The 14816-nt window shown below is 39.0% G+C and overlaps 1 protein-coding gene across 1 annotated transcript in view; it reads left to right on the forward strand.

The window, feature by feature from the left end:
* Positions 1-14816, forward strand: part of veph1 (ventricular zone expressed PH domain-containing 1) — a 61685-nt gene that overhangs the window by 31238 nt on the left and 15631 nt on the right. Inside the window, exons 7-11 of the mRNA XM_088913868.1 lie at positions 3077-3294; positions 6158-6361; positions 6801-7195; positions 8931-9070; positions 9858-9992. Of these exons, the coding sequence (XP_088769994.1) occupies positions 3077-3294; positions 6158-6361; positions 6801-7195; positions 8931-9070; positions 9858-9992 (1092 nt within the window). The remainder of the gene's footprint in view (positions 1-3076; positions 3295-6157; positions 6362-6800; positions 7196-8930; positions 9071-9857; positions 9993-14816) is intronic.

Consider the following 14816-nt stretch of genomic DNA (forward strand, 5'->3'; position numbering starts at 1 on the left):
ACACACTCCTAATTTAGTGTCTTTTTTGTATTCCGCTAACCTTTGGATACAAATATAATTTGTATAGATGAACTGTGCATTTCAATTAAAACGTCCCTGTTTTAATAAGAGCTTTTGGAATGCCACAGTCTGTGAAATGTGACTAGAAATGTATTTATTACAAAGGTTGCACAGCATATGGCTCTTAAAAATGCTGTCCTTAAAAATCCAGGTGATCAAACTGCAGGATGATTAAACAGACATCTTCTAGCAAGCGTCACTCAGTTTGATTCCTTCTGCTGTTTTGGGCCTTTGGACAGAACACTGTGATTCATTCAGTTACAGCCCGGTGAGCTGTTAGCACATTCTGCATGTGGCCACATGGTTTTCTTCCAGGTGCTCTGGTATGAATGTATGAGTGAAGGAATGAACGACAATAACAATGTCAAATTTAATGCATCATTAAAATTAAAACAATTCATAAGAATTACAAGACACATCCTCATTACTCACAATGAAAGAAAATTCTTTTTAGGGTTTCTCCAAAAAAACTGCTACACTGTGGTTGGAATGTTAATGAAGTTAATTGTGATAAACACGCTGAACAAATTTAGATTTTTGTTCAGAAAAAAAACTTGGTTTTTGGAAAACATGTCTTGTGCTGTATGTAGTGTCTAAATGATATCAAATAGGAGACTTCAGAAGGCAAAGGACATATTGTTGGAAATAAAATTCTTTTTAGGGGAACACAGGCCTCTTCATGAAACTCAAACACATGTTGTATATCAGATCTTATAAAACACTGCACAAAGACAATGACAATGTGGAAATTCATCTATTGTTTTAAAAAATGCTTCGGGCCCAGTTATGCTGTGAACAGTTCTTAAAGTTTGTTTTATTTTTTTTAAGTGAATGAAACCAATTACAGTGCAGGTATCTTTTTGCTGGACATTGTTTTGCACATCCTTGATTACTTTGTTTTTTTTCCTTTCTCGCTATGTTTTAGGTCATAAAAATGATTTCAGATTTTAGTTTATTTGTGTTGAATATTGCCCAACCTTGCTTTCATGAGAAGGATTTGAAAAGTGAATAGAAACTAACCGTCTACTGCTGTTGTTATAAGGAGACCCTCATGCGTATTTATTTCTCAAGATCCTGCCAATGGAAAAGAAATATTTGTAAACATAGATTTTAACAGTATGACCAAGAAGCACAGGGAGGAGAAACATACAAAGACGACTACTTTTTTTCTGTGGGAGAAATCATCTGTCCAGCTGGATGGTTTTCTGAGACAAATCGTAGTGGGCTCGGTACGTAATGTGTACAATCAGGTTAAATTTTGTGCCTTTTTAAATAGCTGACCATCTGCGAAGCTGAAAAGCATGAGTGGAGAATGTTTTGTTTAATCAGTAGGTTTATTAGGTTTTAACAAGGATAGTTCAGGTGGGGAGCTGCGTCAGCATGCGTAGGCTGCAAAGGAACAAGTAATAGGTTTATTCCACGCTGAAAAGAGAAGAGAAAAAACACAATGTTTCGGCTGTGGAGCCGCCTTCGGGTACACCCATAGAAGGCTCCACAGCCCAAACGTGTTTTCTTTCTTCTCTTTTCAGCAAGGAATAAACCTCTTACTTGTTCCTTTGCAGCCTACAAAAGGCTAGTTTCAAACAGATGGTGAAATTCAGAAATACAATCGCTCCTACCCCACTCTCTCTCCTCCTACCCTCAATAGTGCTTTTTCCATAGTAGCATAGTATTGATAAAAAGAAAAACAAGTGTTTAGAAACATGTATGTAGGCATATGTAAAGCAGTACAATAAGAAAGATGAAGAAAGAAGCTCAGTGTGCCTTATTCACAAAAAAAGAAAAGAGAAAAGAATTGTAAAAAGTGAATTGTACCAGATAATAGATACTTTAGCATGAATATGGGTCATCAACTTGTTATGACCTGGAAATATTCATCTGTGCAAGAAACCTTTTTCACTTTGAAATCTACTTTTGCATTAGTTTTAACAGGCAAATGGACTTATCCAGTTTGTTGCAATGTGTTTTTAGAGATATTTGAATCTCTAAGCTTATCTACAACCGTTCCTGCTGACTTTAATCAGATACTGTCTACAGATTAAATTAAAATAAATATAAGTAGGTGTTCTTTTACTAGAGCACTGAACTATTTTACAAGTGCTTCATAGCATAGTGGTGTGTGAGAAAGAAAGAGATGGCAACAGAAAGATTACTGTGAATAGACAGAGGAAATTCTCTGAATACTTAAATCTTGTGATTCGTCGCAGCAATGGCAATGGGAAAATGAAAACAAAACAGTTTGGTCCCAGAGTCACACACAGCTAAGGACAACAAATCCGAAACAACCCACCTACACTGTAAGTCTTACCAGTAGACCAAGTTTGATGAGTTTGTGGATCTTTCGCGTGGCTGAAAACTACTGGTATGTAAGACGTCAGTTATGAAACTGACTTGGCAGGGATTTTTTGTTAGTACAGCTGAATCAATGTGAATTCTGTTTGCTCTACACTAATGTGTCCCGTTGTTAAATATTAAGTTGTTTTTTTAATGTAAAGTCCTCATTTTAACACACAAACCACTGTGAGGCCGTGTTCGACATTGTTCCACCTGATTCTAGTTCTGTTTGCTCTTGGTTTTCATTATAATAATGGAGTAATCCCAGAGTGCCATGTGCAGAAACAGGCTTCGTGAAACTCTGTGCTGTTCACCCAGGTGCCGTCACTCCAGTTGGTGCTAGTGGTGGGAATCGCATAATATGGAATGAAAAAAATCCAAAGTGATATTTAAACATTGTAGATAAGCAGTATTTCAGGTTTAAAAATTACCTTCTTGTAATGCATAAAATGGGGTGCAAAGGGAAGAAACTACAAAATACTGCATATTGAGTCTTAACACTTTTATACCAATTGCAAGAGGCCAATCCCAATTTGTAGCCTGGAAATACAAAGACAGGGCACCAGACCCTCATCCAACCAGCTGGCAAAGGAATTTGGTGGCCATTTGAAAGGTTTCTGCCAAAAAAAGAAAGTCAAGAGTAAGTCACGTGTAGAATAATGTCCTTGATCTGCCCTCCCAGGAGCAGGCCAGGAGCTGTCTTGTGTACCTTGTGACTACCCTGGCCAACATGGAGCACGCATTTCACCACACGCTCCTGCTGGAGATCAAGGGCATCACGGATGCCTTCAGCAGCATCCTGGGAGCCTACAGCAAGGACGTCTACCGCATGAGCAACAGCTTCACTGCCATAGCCAAGCTGCTAGTTCAGAAGCTGGAATCAGACCATTCCCTCTCAAGGCAGGTACCACAGAGTGTGTTACAGGTCTCTTGTTACAGGTTATCTTCTCTGTATCCCTTTGCCTCTCAATGATGAGGGACGCTTGTCCAAAATAGTGATTGAAGCAGAATGCTCTAATATGTTCTTTCCTTAATGTTTTATGTACAGTGTCTCTTTATACCTTTTATTTTTCTTGTGTATATCTGCGCAGTGTTGAAAAGACTGTGGCAATGTATGTTTTGACATATAGACAGTTGCTTTATTGACCTTACTTTCCTTTGACTGTCTTTCCATTGTCAATATCCCTTGGCAAAAATGAAGGGCTTCTTTGAGTTTTGAAAAGGGCTTCTCTAATCTCAAGCCAAGAAATCTACAGAAAACAATTGTTGAAGGAAAGGAAAGTCCATGGGAGACCGGAACTATTTTCTCTATTTCCAATAGTATAGGAGACAAGATTTTTTTTAGCATTTAATTTGGAATGATAAGGCAGATTCACAGGATTATGCATCATAGAAACCAGTAGTCATACATAGCCATTACTGCAACTCACAAATAAAAGCAATGCTTGGAATATGCATGTTTGCAACCCTCAGACATGGTTTTCTCTTTGGTGACTGAGGACATTTCTATGCAATTCCATGCAATCGGCTTAGAAACCTCATTATTTGAAGACAAGGCATCTTGGGTCATTTGAAGAGAATTGTAGGAATTTAGAAAGAAATGAGGAAAATTATTCAATGTAACATCAATAAGAAAGTAATATGTATTTATCTGATATTTTTCTGTGGTCTGGTTTCTTGCCGCATATGGAAGATACATTGCATTGTATTGGCCAATGCTGTAATTTCTTTACAGGTTATGTTTTGCCTTAGGGATATACCCACCTCTGTGATGGGTATGGTGTCTGTCTTAAAATTGACAAAAGAAATAAAAAATTGAAGGGCAGACATTTTTTTTCTGATCCAAATGCACTTTTTCAAAGGGTGGTGTGGGCGGGTGTTTTCATGGTTTCTGAGTCGTGCTCTAATTGAAGAATGAAAAGGCAAGGTCATGCAAACTGAGTTCCTGTAACATTCGTGTCAGATCATCACTGGCAACAGGCCAGTGACATGCAATATCATAGCTCAGCAATATTGTTGATGTTTCCTGAATTAACAGGAATTTTGTGGGATTTTGTTATTGCAATCAAAATGAAGTAATATGGTTTTCCATTGTGTGACCTTATTCCCTTTTACAGACAGCTGCTTTTAACCCTCTCAGTGAAAATTGTAATGTTCAGTGTCATTTAGACATGTTAAACTGTAAAATATTTATTGTGTTTGTTTTCAGGAACCCAACATTCACTGTGACTTATCTCTTTCCACACTGAGCTGAAACTGTAAGCATGTAGAATTGGGTGCCCATGGGTTTTCCTCCGGTTTCCTCCTGTCTTCCAAAGTCATGATGGTACATTGGTGTCTCTGTGTTTTTGTGCACACAGGTGCATGTACTTGCTCTGCATTCACATAGTGGTCTGGCCTTGTGCCTTGGGCATCCGTAATGTCATTCAGGATGGTGTGACCCTCAACAGGAATCAGTGTATTTGGTTACATCATTTGTTTCTGCAATGTTTTAACACGTACAATATACGTAGATACTTCATCTGCCAGGTGACACATAGTGCTCCAGGAATCAATGCGGCACACATCCATTCAGAAACAGGTTTTACTTTGCACAACACATTTCCAAGCAATTTACAAGCGTTAAGAAAGCGCAGTTTGTATAGCAGAAGGATGAGAATGTTTTTTAAAATGATGGGTGCTTGTTTTAATGGGTTCATAACACCAGCCAGACTGTAAATGCTGAAACTGGTTACAAACTGGACTTTCGAGACTGATCGACAATGCCAATCTCAATTTTATTAAGAGACTGTTCACTGTCCTTTGTTGCAAGAAATGGGAAGTCTCATTCTATGACCTCAGACTGGACAATTTTCTCTTGATGATATTTGTGAGTTTGTAATGTTCTAGCAAACCATGTTGCAAAACAGAATGCAAACATGCTGCCAATAGTAGCTCTACAAAACTGAACTGGAATATTTGGGTACACCCAAAAATGTTTCAGGTGTCTGCGGAAGAAAAACTTTAGATCACAGATGTGCACTTTCTTTGTAATTCTCCCTTGTTCTTATTTGTACTGGACCTTTTTGTAACATGATTCGCGTAGGCCCTTGTGGTTGAGTTGTTGAAAATCAAAATCGATTGATATTGATGTATCGATGTAGTAGTACAGGCGGATAGCTACGTCAGCATGCGTAGGCTGCAAAGGAACAATGCTGAAAAAAAGAAGAAAGAAAACACAATGTTTTGGCCGTGGAGCCTTCTTCAGGTGTGAGCAAGCCTTCTTCAGGTGTCAGGTGGGAGCCTTCTTCAGCTTCCTCACACCTGAAGAAGGCTCAGCAGCCGAAACGTTGTGTTTTTTTTCTTCTTTTTTTCAGTATGGAATAAACCTATTACTTTTTCCTTTGATGTATCGATTCCTACATTAATCCAGTGATTAATAGGGTGGAGCACTGGCATGGTGGTTAGAGCAGCTGCCTCAAACGTCCTTGGTCCTGCGTTCAATTCATGACCCATGACCGTCTGTGTGGAGTTTGTATGATCTCTTTGGTCAACATAGGATTTCTCCAGGTGTTTCACTTTCCTCCCGTTTTCCAAAGTCATGCTGTCTAGGTTAATTACCGTCTGTAAATTGTCCCTGTGTGCCTGTGTGTGACCTGTGACATACAGGCATCCCATCCAGGGGGCGGTCCTGCCTTGTGCCCTGTGCTTCTGGGATAGGCTCTGAATCTTTATGACGTTGATGGAGGGCTGATTTGTTGTTTAAAAACATGTCTGACCCCAGGGTTGAGGACAAGGCTGAAGATCCGCCCAAGGCCTGCGAGATGAACCCGACTGTCAAGCATGATGCTGAAAGTGAGAAGCTGCAGGTAAAGATCCAGGCTTTTGAGGAGAAAATGATGAGTGAGAACAGCACCCCAGGGCCTGTCCGCAGATACAGCCTCAGCCAGGCCGCCAAGGAGGAGAGGAAAGAAATGAGGTTTAACAGGTAAACCGCTCTGGTTTTCTTTTGCTCACAAATATGTTTAGGTAGAGCAGATTTCTGGCTGAAGGTTCCCTAAATCTAAGTGACCATAAAGTCATTTCTGCATATCATAACTAAATAACATATTATCACAGTTTCTTTTATAAGGACTTTTTAATTATTTTGAAATAGTTATAGGCAAGTAGCATCAACATGCTAACATTAACATATTCTCACAGTCTCTGAAATATTGTTTGGGCATTGGCCTGTTACACGGGGCAAGTATTGTACTTTCAGGGCATTGAACAGAAATTGAGATAACCTCCAGCAATGGCAGACTCCAATGAAGCCTGTATTATTATGTGATTTTTTTATGTCCTACAAAACTGGGTTTCCTGTAATGTAAAACTTGTTTCTAATCCCCTGAGCTGGAGAACCTTGACTGTTTTTGTTTGGGTTGCAGGTCAAAAAGCCTGGCCCTTCACGTAGTGCGTTCAAAATCAATGAACTCGGAGCACAGTCAGGAAGAGGACGGCGGAGACCTGCCAGCGGAGGTGTGTTTGTCAGAGAGGTCACCGAGCCGAGAAAGCTGCAGGCTGCCGTTGGGATCAGACCGAGAGGAACGTCCCGCAGAGGCCCCTGCAGGGCGGGAGTCCTGTGGCACAGCTGTGCAAGGGAACAGCTCAGCAGACGGCGTGAGAGAGAGTCGTCAGGGCAGCAACGCCCAGACTGACGCACTCAACGGGCAGAACGAAGATCGACTGTGGCAGCACCTCAGAGACAACCTCAGCAAAATGAAGGCCTTTTACGCTGAGATGGTAAAACAGATTCCAGTTCCAGAGCAATGCATTATCGAAGGCAAGTGTCTAGCTTGTAATTCTACCAAACTGAGAAAGAAGTAAATACATTTCAAATCTAAAAGCCCGACCTATAATAATAAACGACTGTGCCCAGCTATTGCTGTGATTAAAACAGCACTTTAAAATAATTTCAACTTTGTTGAAATTCAACTATGGTCACTAGTAATTCACACCACAACCATTCCTAGTAATTCTTTGCTTTAAAATATAAAATGTGCCATTTAAAGTGCTCACTGTCTGCACACATAGGGTGATTATTAATGATGTTCTCCGATATTGGTTTTTTTTTACACCTACAGTAACTGCATTTACAAAGAAAGCTTATTCTAAACATATAAAATGGATATGCTTTAATGCATTCCAATGCCCCCTGTGTGATGCAGAGTGATTTTTGGAAATAGTAAAAAAAAATATTATTTAACTGAAAATTCCAATGATTCATATTAACAAAATATGCTGCTGATTAGCTGTAGAAATATATATATTTTCAAAAATAATGTGCTGTCAGAAAAGCTGATGATCGAATGCCAAGTTCACCCATTCATTTGTAATAAGTTATCAACAATTTAATTCTGTAATTAAGTTTCTCTGTTTCTATGGAGATTAGTAGAATAAAATATTTTCTGTAGGGCAGAAACAAGACATGGTGTGTTTGCAAAAGATTTGTGCTTAAAATATAAACTTACAGCAACATTGCAAACTCTAAAGCAGCCACTCAAAATTGAAAATATTTTTTGTGACAGATTCAGTCACGATTGTTAGCTCGCAGGATTGGCAGTAATGTGATGTGTATAGTAAATAATGCATCAGAGTCATTGATGTTTTCATGTGATTAACACTTAACAGAACTGAACAGCTGTTGCACATTACCACTGCTACGAACGTGGAATATTGTGTGCATTTAGTTTCCATGCAGAACGACTTGGTCTTTGTCTTCGTCCAAGATCTGTCTGAGTTCCCCAATCTAACCCGTTTGTGTATCAGTATTTGAAATAGATTCTGACCAAAGAAAGACACCTATGACCTGCACTAGTATGGGGTAATTTGTAGAAAGTTTGTTATTACCTTCATTTCTGAAAGATAATTGTTGCCATGTGAGGGATTATATTACTTCTACAGACCTCCTTGCACTACAGAGCACAGGAGTATGCTGAGGTGTTAAACAATTATGAGCCCACAGATATATACTTCTAAATCTACGTATTGCAGGCTTAATAACAAAACATTAAACTCCTTCCAGTAGCTTCTAGTGCGGTGAAACTGTCCCTACTAAGGTATTCCTGTTTTACTGGACGTTACGTTTGGCTGAGATATTGCTAAGAGAAGATGAAGTGGCAACTCACAACAGACTTGACAAAAAACACACCAAGAAAACATCATCTAACAAATGCAGCTGTTACATTTGCTGGACGTTTCATTGTTTGGGGTCACTGACAAACTGGAACAGTGCCAGAGGCCAATCTGCTTCTCAGACAAATCTGTTTGACCCCCACCAAAAAAAGGTTACAGTATGTACAAACTATTTTAAGGGAAAAATAAATGAGTGTAGGGATAAGCACTTTTGACCCATTTGTGCTCACGCAAAACTGTTTTATGATTACAGCACTGTGGAAAATGTTTTCCTAAGCTCAGGATGAAAAGCAATTTTCAAGAAATGTCCATAGAGCACTCCACGACCTTCAAAATGCGCCTGTAATGTGAGGCAACATATAACATGTTCCTTTCTGTTTCAGATTCCATTAGGAGCTGTGTTGCAAAGCTCTTTTTCTCTTGTCCTATGAAGGGACAGTACTGTCTCTACAGCAAGTCCAGTTTCTCTCTCAGCAGCAGACAGCCCAGAGTCTGGATCCAAATCATGCTCTTGTACCGGCAGGTCAGACTCCTGTTTGTACTCATTGCAGAGCCAGGCTGTCTTTACCTAGCTAAAGCTAAACAATTAGTCATTTAGGATTTATGAATCTTGATTATGTCCCAGGAAACTCAGACACAGGTAGCCCAATACTCTGTAAAAAGTAAAAAACTCACGGCACAGGGTCAATACATCTTTTCACATTTCATCAAACTTGATAGGATATGTTCCTCTTGTTTTTGTCAATATCAGCCATGAATACTGCATTTGCTGCTGCTGTTCATTACAGCTCTACTTGTGAGGGTAGATTCAATACTGTAGCTCTTAGCTGAAGAAAACCTGTCAGAGGAGTCGCAGGCAATGCTTCTTCCACTTGAGCCCAGTATGTGCAGAACGTAAAGATCGGAATTTGCTGATTATTTTAGCCACAACAGAGAAAAGAAAAGTCCCTGAACTTATGACTTTCTCCCCTTTTCAAATATTATTTCTCAGTCGTACAGCCCAGCCCACACACCTGTGTGACAATGGCAGTGGAAGTTGTCATCACTTATTGCCATTTCTCCACACTTCCTGAAGCCATGAAGGTGTACAGTATCACCACCTACCTATTTAAGCACAGTCCCTGCTTTTAATTAAGGTTTCTGCAGGCAGTTTACAGTTGTCCACATCACTCTGTAATCAGAGTTAATAGGGAAAAAGTCCTAAAGGACTCTCTTCAAATATCTCTTCTCCAGGTGTTATTATTTTAGCTGATTCAATACTATCCTTTCTCTTAGCAGAGCTCTTATGCTGGGCTTTTCCTTCTTCTTAGAGTATGTCTTGTGAGCCTCTGGCTTCTGATGACAAAGCGGTGCAGCTTCTGAAGTCGATGTGGGAGAAGACTCAGCTAAAGGGAGCACACAGCTTCGAAACTGCCATGATGCAATCTGCTTTCCCCTACAAGAAGGTAAATCATCACCGGTCTGGTTTAATTCTGAACGATTCCCCACTGGAAATTCTTTCGGTTAATGAATCCCTTAATTCAGGAATCCCTGTCCTAAAACAACAACGTTTATTAGCTTTCCCTCTCCGCATTCATGGAGCCTTGGTGCAAGCGAACGGAAAATTGGCAGTGGATGATGTAAGTGTGGCTGACAAACGAAGGTGGCATTACTCAAGAGGGACATTTCGGCTCTCCCGGTACTTTAAAATTTTTCTTTCATTCACAAATTCAAAGATTTTAACAGTAAAGAAAGTAAAAAAAAAATTAAAAAGGGAGATTTTCAGCCAAATTATTGCTTAAATGTGTTCAAAACCAGACGTTTATATACTACATGTAGTCTAAACAGAGTGACAACAGACGGGAATGTTCAACATTTTAGTTGTACTCATAAACATTTCTAGTACGTTTTGCATCATTTTATTAATATCTTGCTCTGGCTGAATTTGTATGTTAATTAAATCCTGTTTAATAAGGCAATATATCCAATATTATACCTTTACTCAGTAGCTTGGCCTCTCTAGTGGTGGTGAGCAGAATACTCTGCAAATTGTTTGTTTCACGCATTGCCTTTTTCAGGTAGGTTTTTTATTAGCAGCACTGGATGTGACTTAAATTGAAAACATATGCTTTTAAAAAAAAATTACTTAGCTAATCACCTTCCTGTTGATGACTACAGATCAAAGAAGCACCGTTTTTTAAAGAAAATATTTAGCATGGCAGAACTGAGAGACATGTTGATATTCACAATGAAGGCCTGCTGTTGGGATTTCATACAGTGCTGCAAACTAAAGCAAGGCTTTAGAAAAAGTGCATTATGTTCAGTATGTAGTACTGCAAGGCTCTTTATACAGAATATCATGCATGATTCACTCCTGTTCTTAACTTGTGCTGGTTTATTTTCTTTAGTTCATTTATGATTATCAGAGTCTCAGTACAAGAGACAACACTTTTAAAGAAATAAGCTATTCCAGTTCATATCACACATAGAATTGAATATTTCACATTAATGTTACATTTTACCTGTGTTCTGAGATAAGGGTAATATAGCAGTGATATATCTTTATCTGATATTTAAGGGCAAGTAATAACAAGGAGCTAGAATCCTTGTGAAGAGTGAGTAATGCATTAATAATGTACTAACTAACAGCTTCTGTTATATGCTAATATTGCAGTATTGTTTATTGGGTTTCTCAAAAATCAGACAAACACAACACTATACAGTTTTTAGAGCATAAACAATAATTTACAGTATAGAAAAAAATGATTTTTATCTTATTTCTCATTAAGTAAGGCAGACATGTCCTTTCTTGAGCAGCTAAAACAATTATCACTTCTCCAGATCTCCAGACTCCCACCACTCTTTGTGTAAAGACGTGCCGCCTGTACATGGTTTTAAAACTTATTTCCATGGGCTCCACTTGTGTCCTCTGTTTCAAATTTTACTGCTGATTGCAAAACTGTCCACTAGGTTGACTTTGTCAATGACTTTGAGGAGGCTGACCACTCGAAATCAGCTACTCTTAATGTATTACAGAAGCAAATGTAGCTTATGTCAGTGGTTTATGGTGGTACTTAGGAATGGTCATGCTGGGAATTAAATCAGCAATAGGGTTTTTTTTTGTCCAAGCCTGCTGTGAGGCTCTGCAATTATTTCCACCTGGAAGTAAATGTTTAGTGGTTGGGAGGCTTTTACTGTGGCTTAAAGTATTGTACTTTTCTGTGAAAAAAAACAACTAAATTAGTTGCAGGAGGTCGGCTGCGGAATTTGTAGCCCCTGCCATCTTGAAAGGATTAGAAACGTCACTTTGGCATTAACAAATCACATTTTTTACACAGATTTCTACAAAGTAACGATGTATTTCCCCCTCTCTCGCTCTGATGCAACTGTCAAAATTGTCGTCTCTCTGCTAGCATCCAAGTTTTAACAAAAGCTTCCTTTTATAGTCAGTGTTCCCAAACAGAAGAGTACGCAGCTCAGCTTTCACAACAGGACCTTGGAAGAATCTGTCATATTCTATCCTTCCACAGGTCCCTGGATGTGCATCTCCCTTCCAAATCCCAGATATATATACAGTATATATTTACCCAAATATATATACAAGGCAGGACAATCTATGCTGTGTTTTTGTGAAAAGCATAAAAATACAACAAATGAGCATTGCAAACAAATGTCTTTATTTTCTTGAATCTTTTATGTCACAACTGAACTTCTTAACTAAAACAAATACTCGATCATATCATGTTTTTATTTATTTTTTTTAGTTTTGTCATGGAATTCTTGTCAAGAATAACTTTGAAGGTCTTAACTGGTTGGATTTTCAGTGTTATCGGTGATTATATGCCATGTACTGTAGTGTATGTATACAGTAGTTTAGTTCTTGAATTTCTCTGTTTCGTGCAGTTCAGTTGTGCCCCTTTCCTGTGTGAATCAAAAGCTACTATATGCAGGTTTTATTGTATGTTTTCTCTGCAATTGTTTCCTATTAGAAGCGTGACTCAGTGAAGAGAGTTCTGTTCATTTTGTTGAACCTGATGAAGCACTTTAGGAAACCTAAATAAAAAATGTCAGTATTAGAACCTTTTTAGCTTTAAAAAGTTACAATTTGGGCACTACACCCATGTGGACAGACCAACAGGCATTGTGTAAATGCAACCTTCAGCCAACCATAAACCTGTCTGATTTCAAAATCCATTTGTCTTGTGATTAGTAAATTATGGTGGTGGAATGGAATTGCACTGGAACTAAATGGAGAGAAATATTATCACATCAAGATATGCAAACAGACTTGGCTTTAGAGAGTTTACTTCAGTTTACGTCAACAGGACCGTTCCTCCCCTTTCCATTATGTGTTTTCCAATGGTTTGAAGATGCCTATGTGCACCAGCTGTCTGGGGTGCACGATAAAAACTGTTAAAATTTAATACTGCACCCCCCTCAGAGCTTTACCTCCAATATCCCTGCTGTGATCGCTAGTATCTTGCTTTTCAAAAGGACGTTTTGTGAATTACTAGTGCTGGTATCATGAGGTTTAAAGTGTCATTTACTTTTTGTTGCCTCTCTGACATTATGACCTGAGGATCAGAAACTTCCCAAAAGCCCAAGAACAGCGTCATCTGTAAACTTGAGTCAGTTTCCCGTTACATCAGTTCTTACATGTTTTGCATATACAGTAAAGAGCATTGATAACATATTTTGAGTCATCCTTTGTTCTATCTGTTTGGGTTTGTATCAACAGAACTGGCCTGCTTTGCAGATTGTGCAACTAATTTCTTCATCTGATGAGCATGGATATGCATAGTTAAAAGCAAAACTGTATTTCAAAGTCCATTGAAGAAGCATTCTCTGTATGCTATGTATTCTGTCAGGAACAAGTAAAGGTTTATTCTATGCTGAAAAGAGAAGAAAAGAAACACAATTTTTCGGCTGTGGAGCCTTCTTCGGGTGTGAGAAAGAGAGGAAAGTCAGCGGCTGATACAGTATGGGAGAACAAAAGCCGGGAGTGGAGAGGAGGTGAGAGCAGGAGAGAAGCAGAGTGGGCACTCAGATGGTGTGAAGTCGAGAGAGGAGAAGAGAGGTGTGAAGTCAAAACCTGCAAATGAATAGAGAGGCTTAGAAGGAAGCAAGTCTGTCGTTGAGAGAAGGGATCCTAGTTTTAGGATAATTTTGGTTTCGGATGTCGTTCTGCAATAGGAGTTGAGAAATCCCTCTTTGAGAACACAGACGGAGAGATCAGTATGATCATGCCTGTTAGAGGTCAAATGAGAAACTATGGGCTTGGAAAGATCTTTGATCCTCACAGCCCTGAAATGTTCCCTGAAAAGGTCTCCCAGTCTCCTTCCTGTCTCACCAATGTAGATACAGAAGCTGGGCATTTTCTGCAAGAGATGCAGTAAATAAGGTTGCTGGAGGTACGAGATGTATTGGAAATATACAGTATGATGTATTTAATATTGGAAATGGGTACATGGATATGTATACTATCATGCAAATATTAAGGAGAAATAAAAAACAATAACAGTTGTTAATAATAAAATAAATTGCCTTATATTTATAAAGCACATTTCAGTCCCCTAATTCTCAAAGGGCTTTACATAGAGCTGTGCAGCTCTCATATCCAGGTGGAGAACTAAGAGATGATTCCTCCAGTTAAATCAATGGAGAACTTTTGTTAGTCCAGATTGCACAAGCCCAGAGTGGAATCTATCCAGGATGGTGATGTTAACACCCCTAATCCTTCAAACTGTGCCATGGGATATTTTAAAGAGTCCAAGACGTCAGGACCGTAGTTTAATGTCTCATCTGATGGACAGCAACTCCCATAGCACAGTGCCCTCTGTCACCATAACACTGGGGCACTGGATTAGACATTTAGAACAGGGCATGTCACAATCTAAGCAGGATAGAAAGGGAGGAGAGCACAGAATACACAGAGCAGGAGATGCAAAACCTGTGACACGAAGTCACCGGAAAACATAGATAGCAAAAGTCATTTCTTTTTTTTCTGTAATAATGACATGAAAGTGGCTACTTTTGTTATATTCTAAAAAAGAGCAGAGATCTGGGGTATACGGTTATATCCAAACAACCTTCAAACAGCTAAGGAGATTGTTTTCGGCACACTTCCCACTTTTGTCCAGTTGTCAAAACATGATGAGCTCACATTTCATCAGTTTGAGTAAGGCAGTGCTTCTTAACCTCCCACGTGATCAAGTCTCCTACAGAATGTGAGAGATGCCACTGTATTAAACCTGGGACTGACCTCATAGAGATAATATTTGTATACGTTT

This window comes from Atractosteus spatula, chromosome 4 (assembly GCF_055471065.1).
Source record: "Atractosteus spatula isolate fAtrSpa1 chromosome 4, fAtrSpa1.hap1, whole genome shotgun sequence".
Lineage (NCBI taxonomy): Eukaryota > Metazoa > Chordata > Actinopteri > Semionotiformes > Lepisosteidae > Atractosteus > Atractosteus spatula.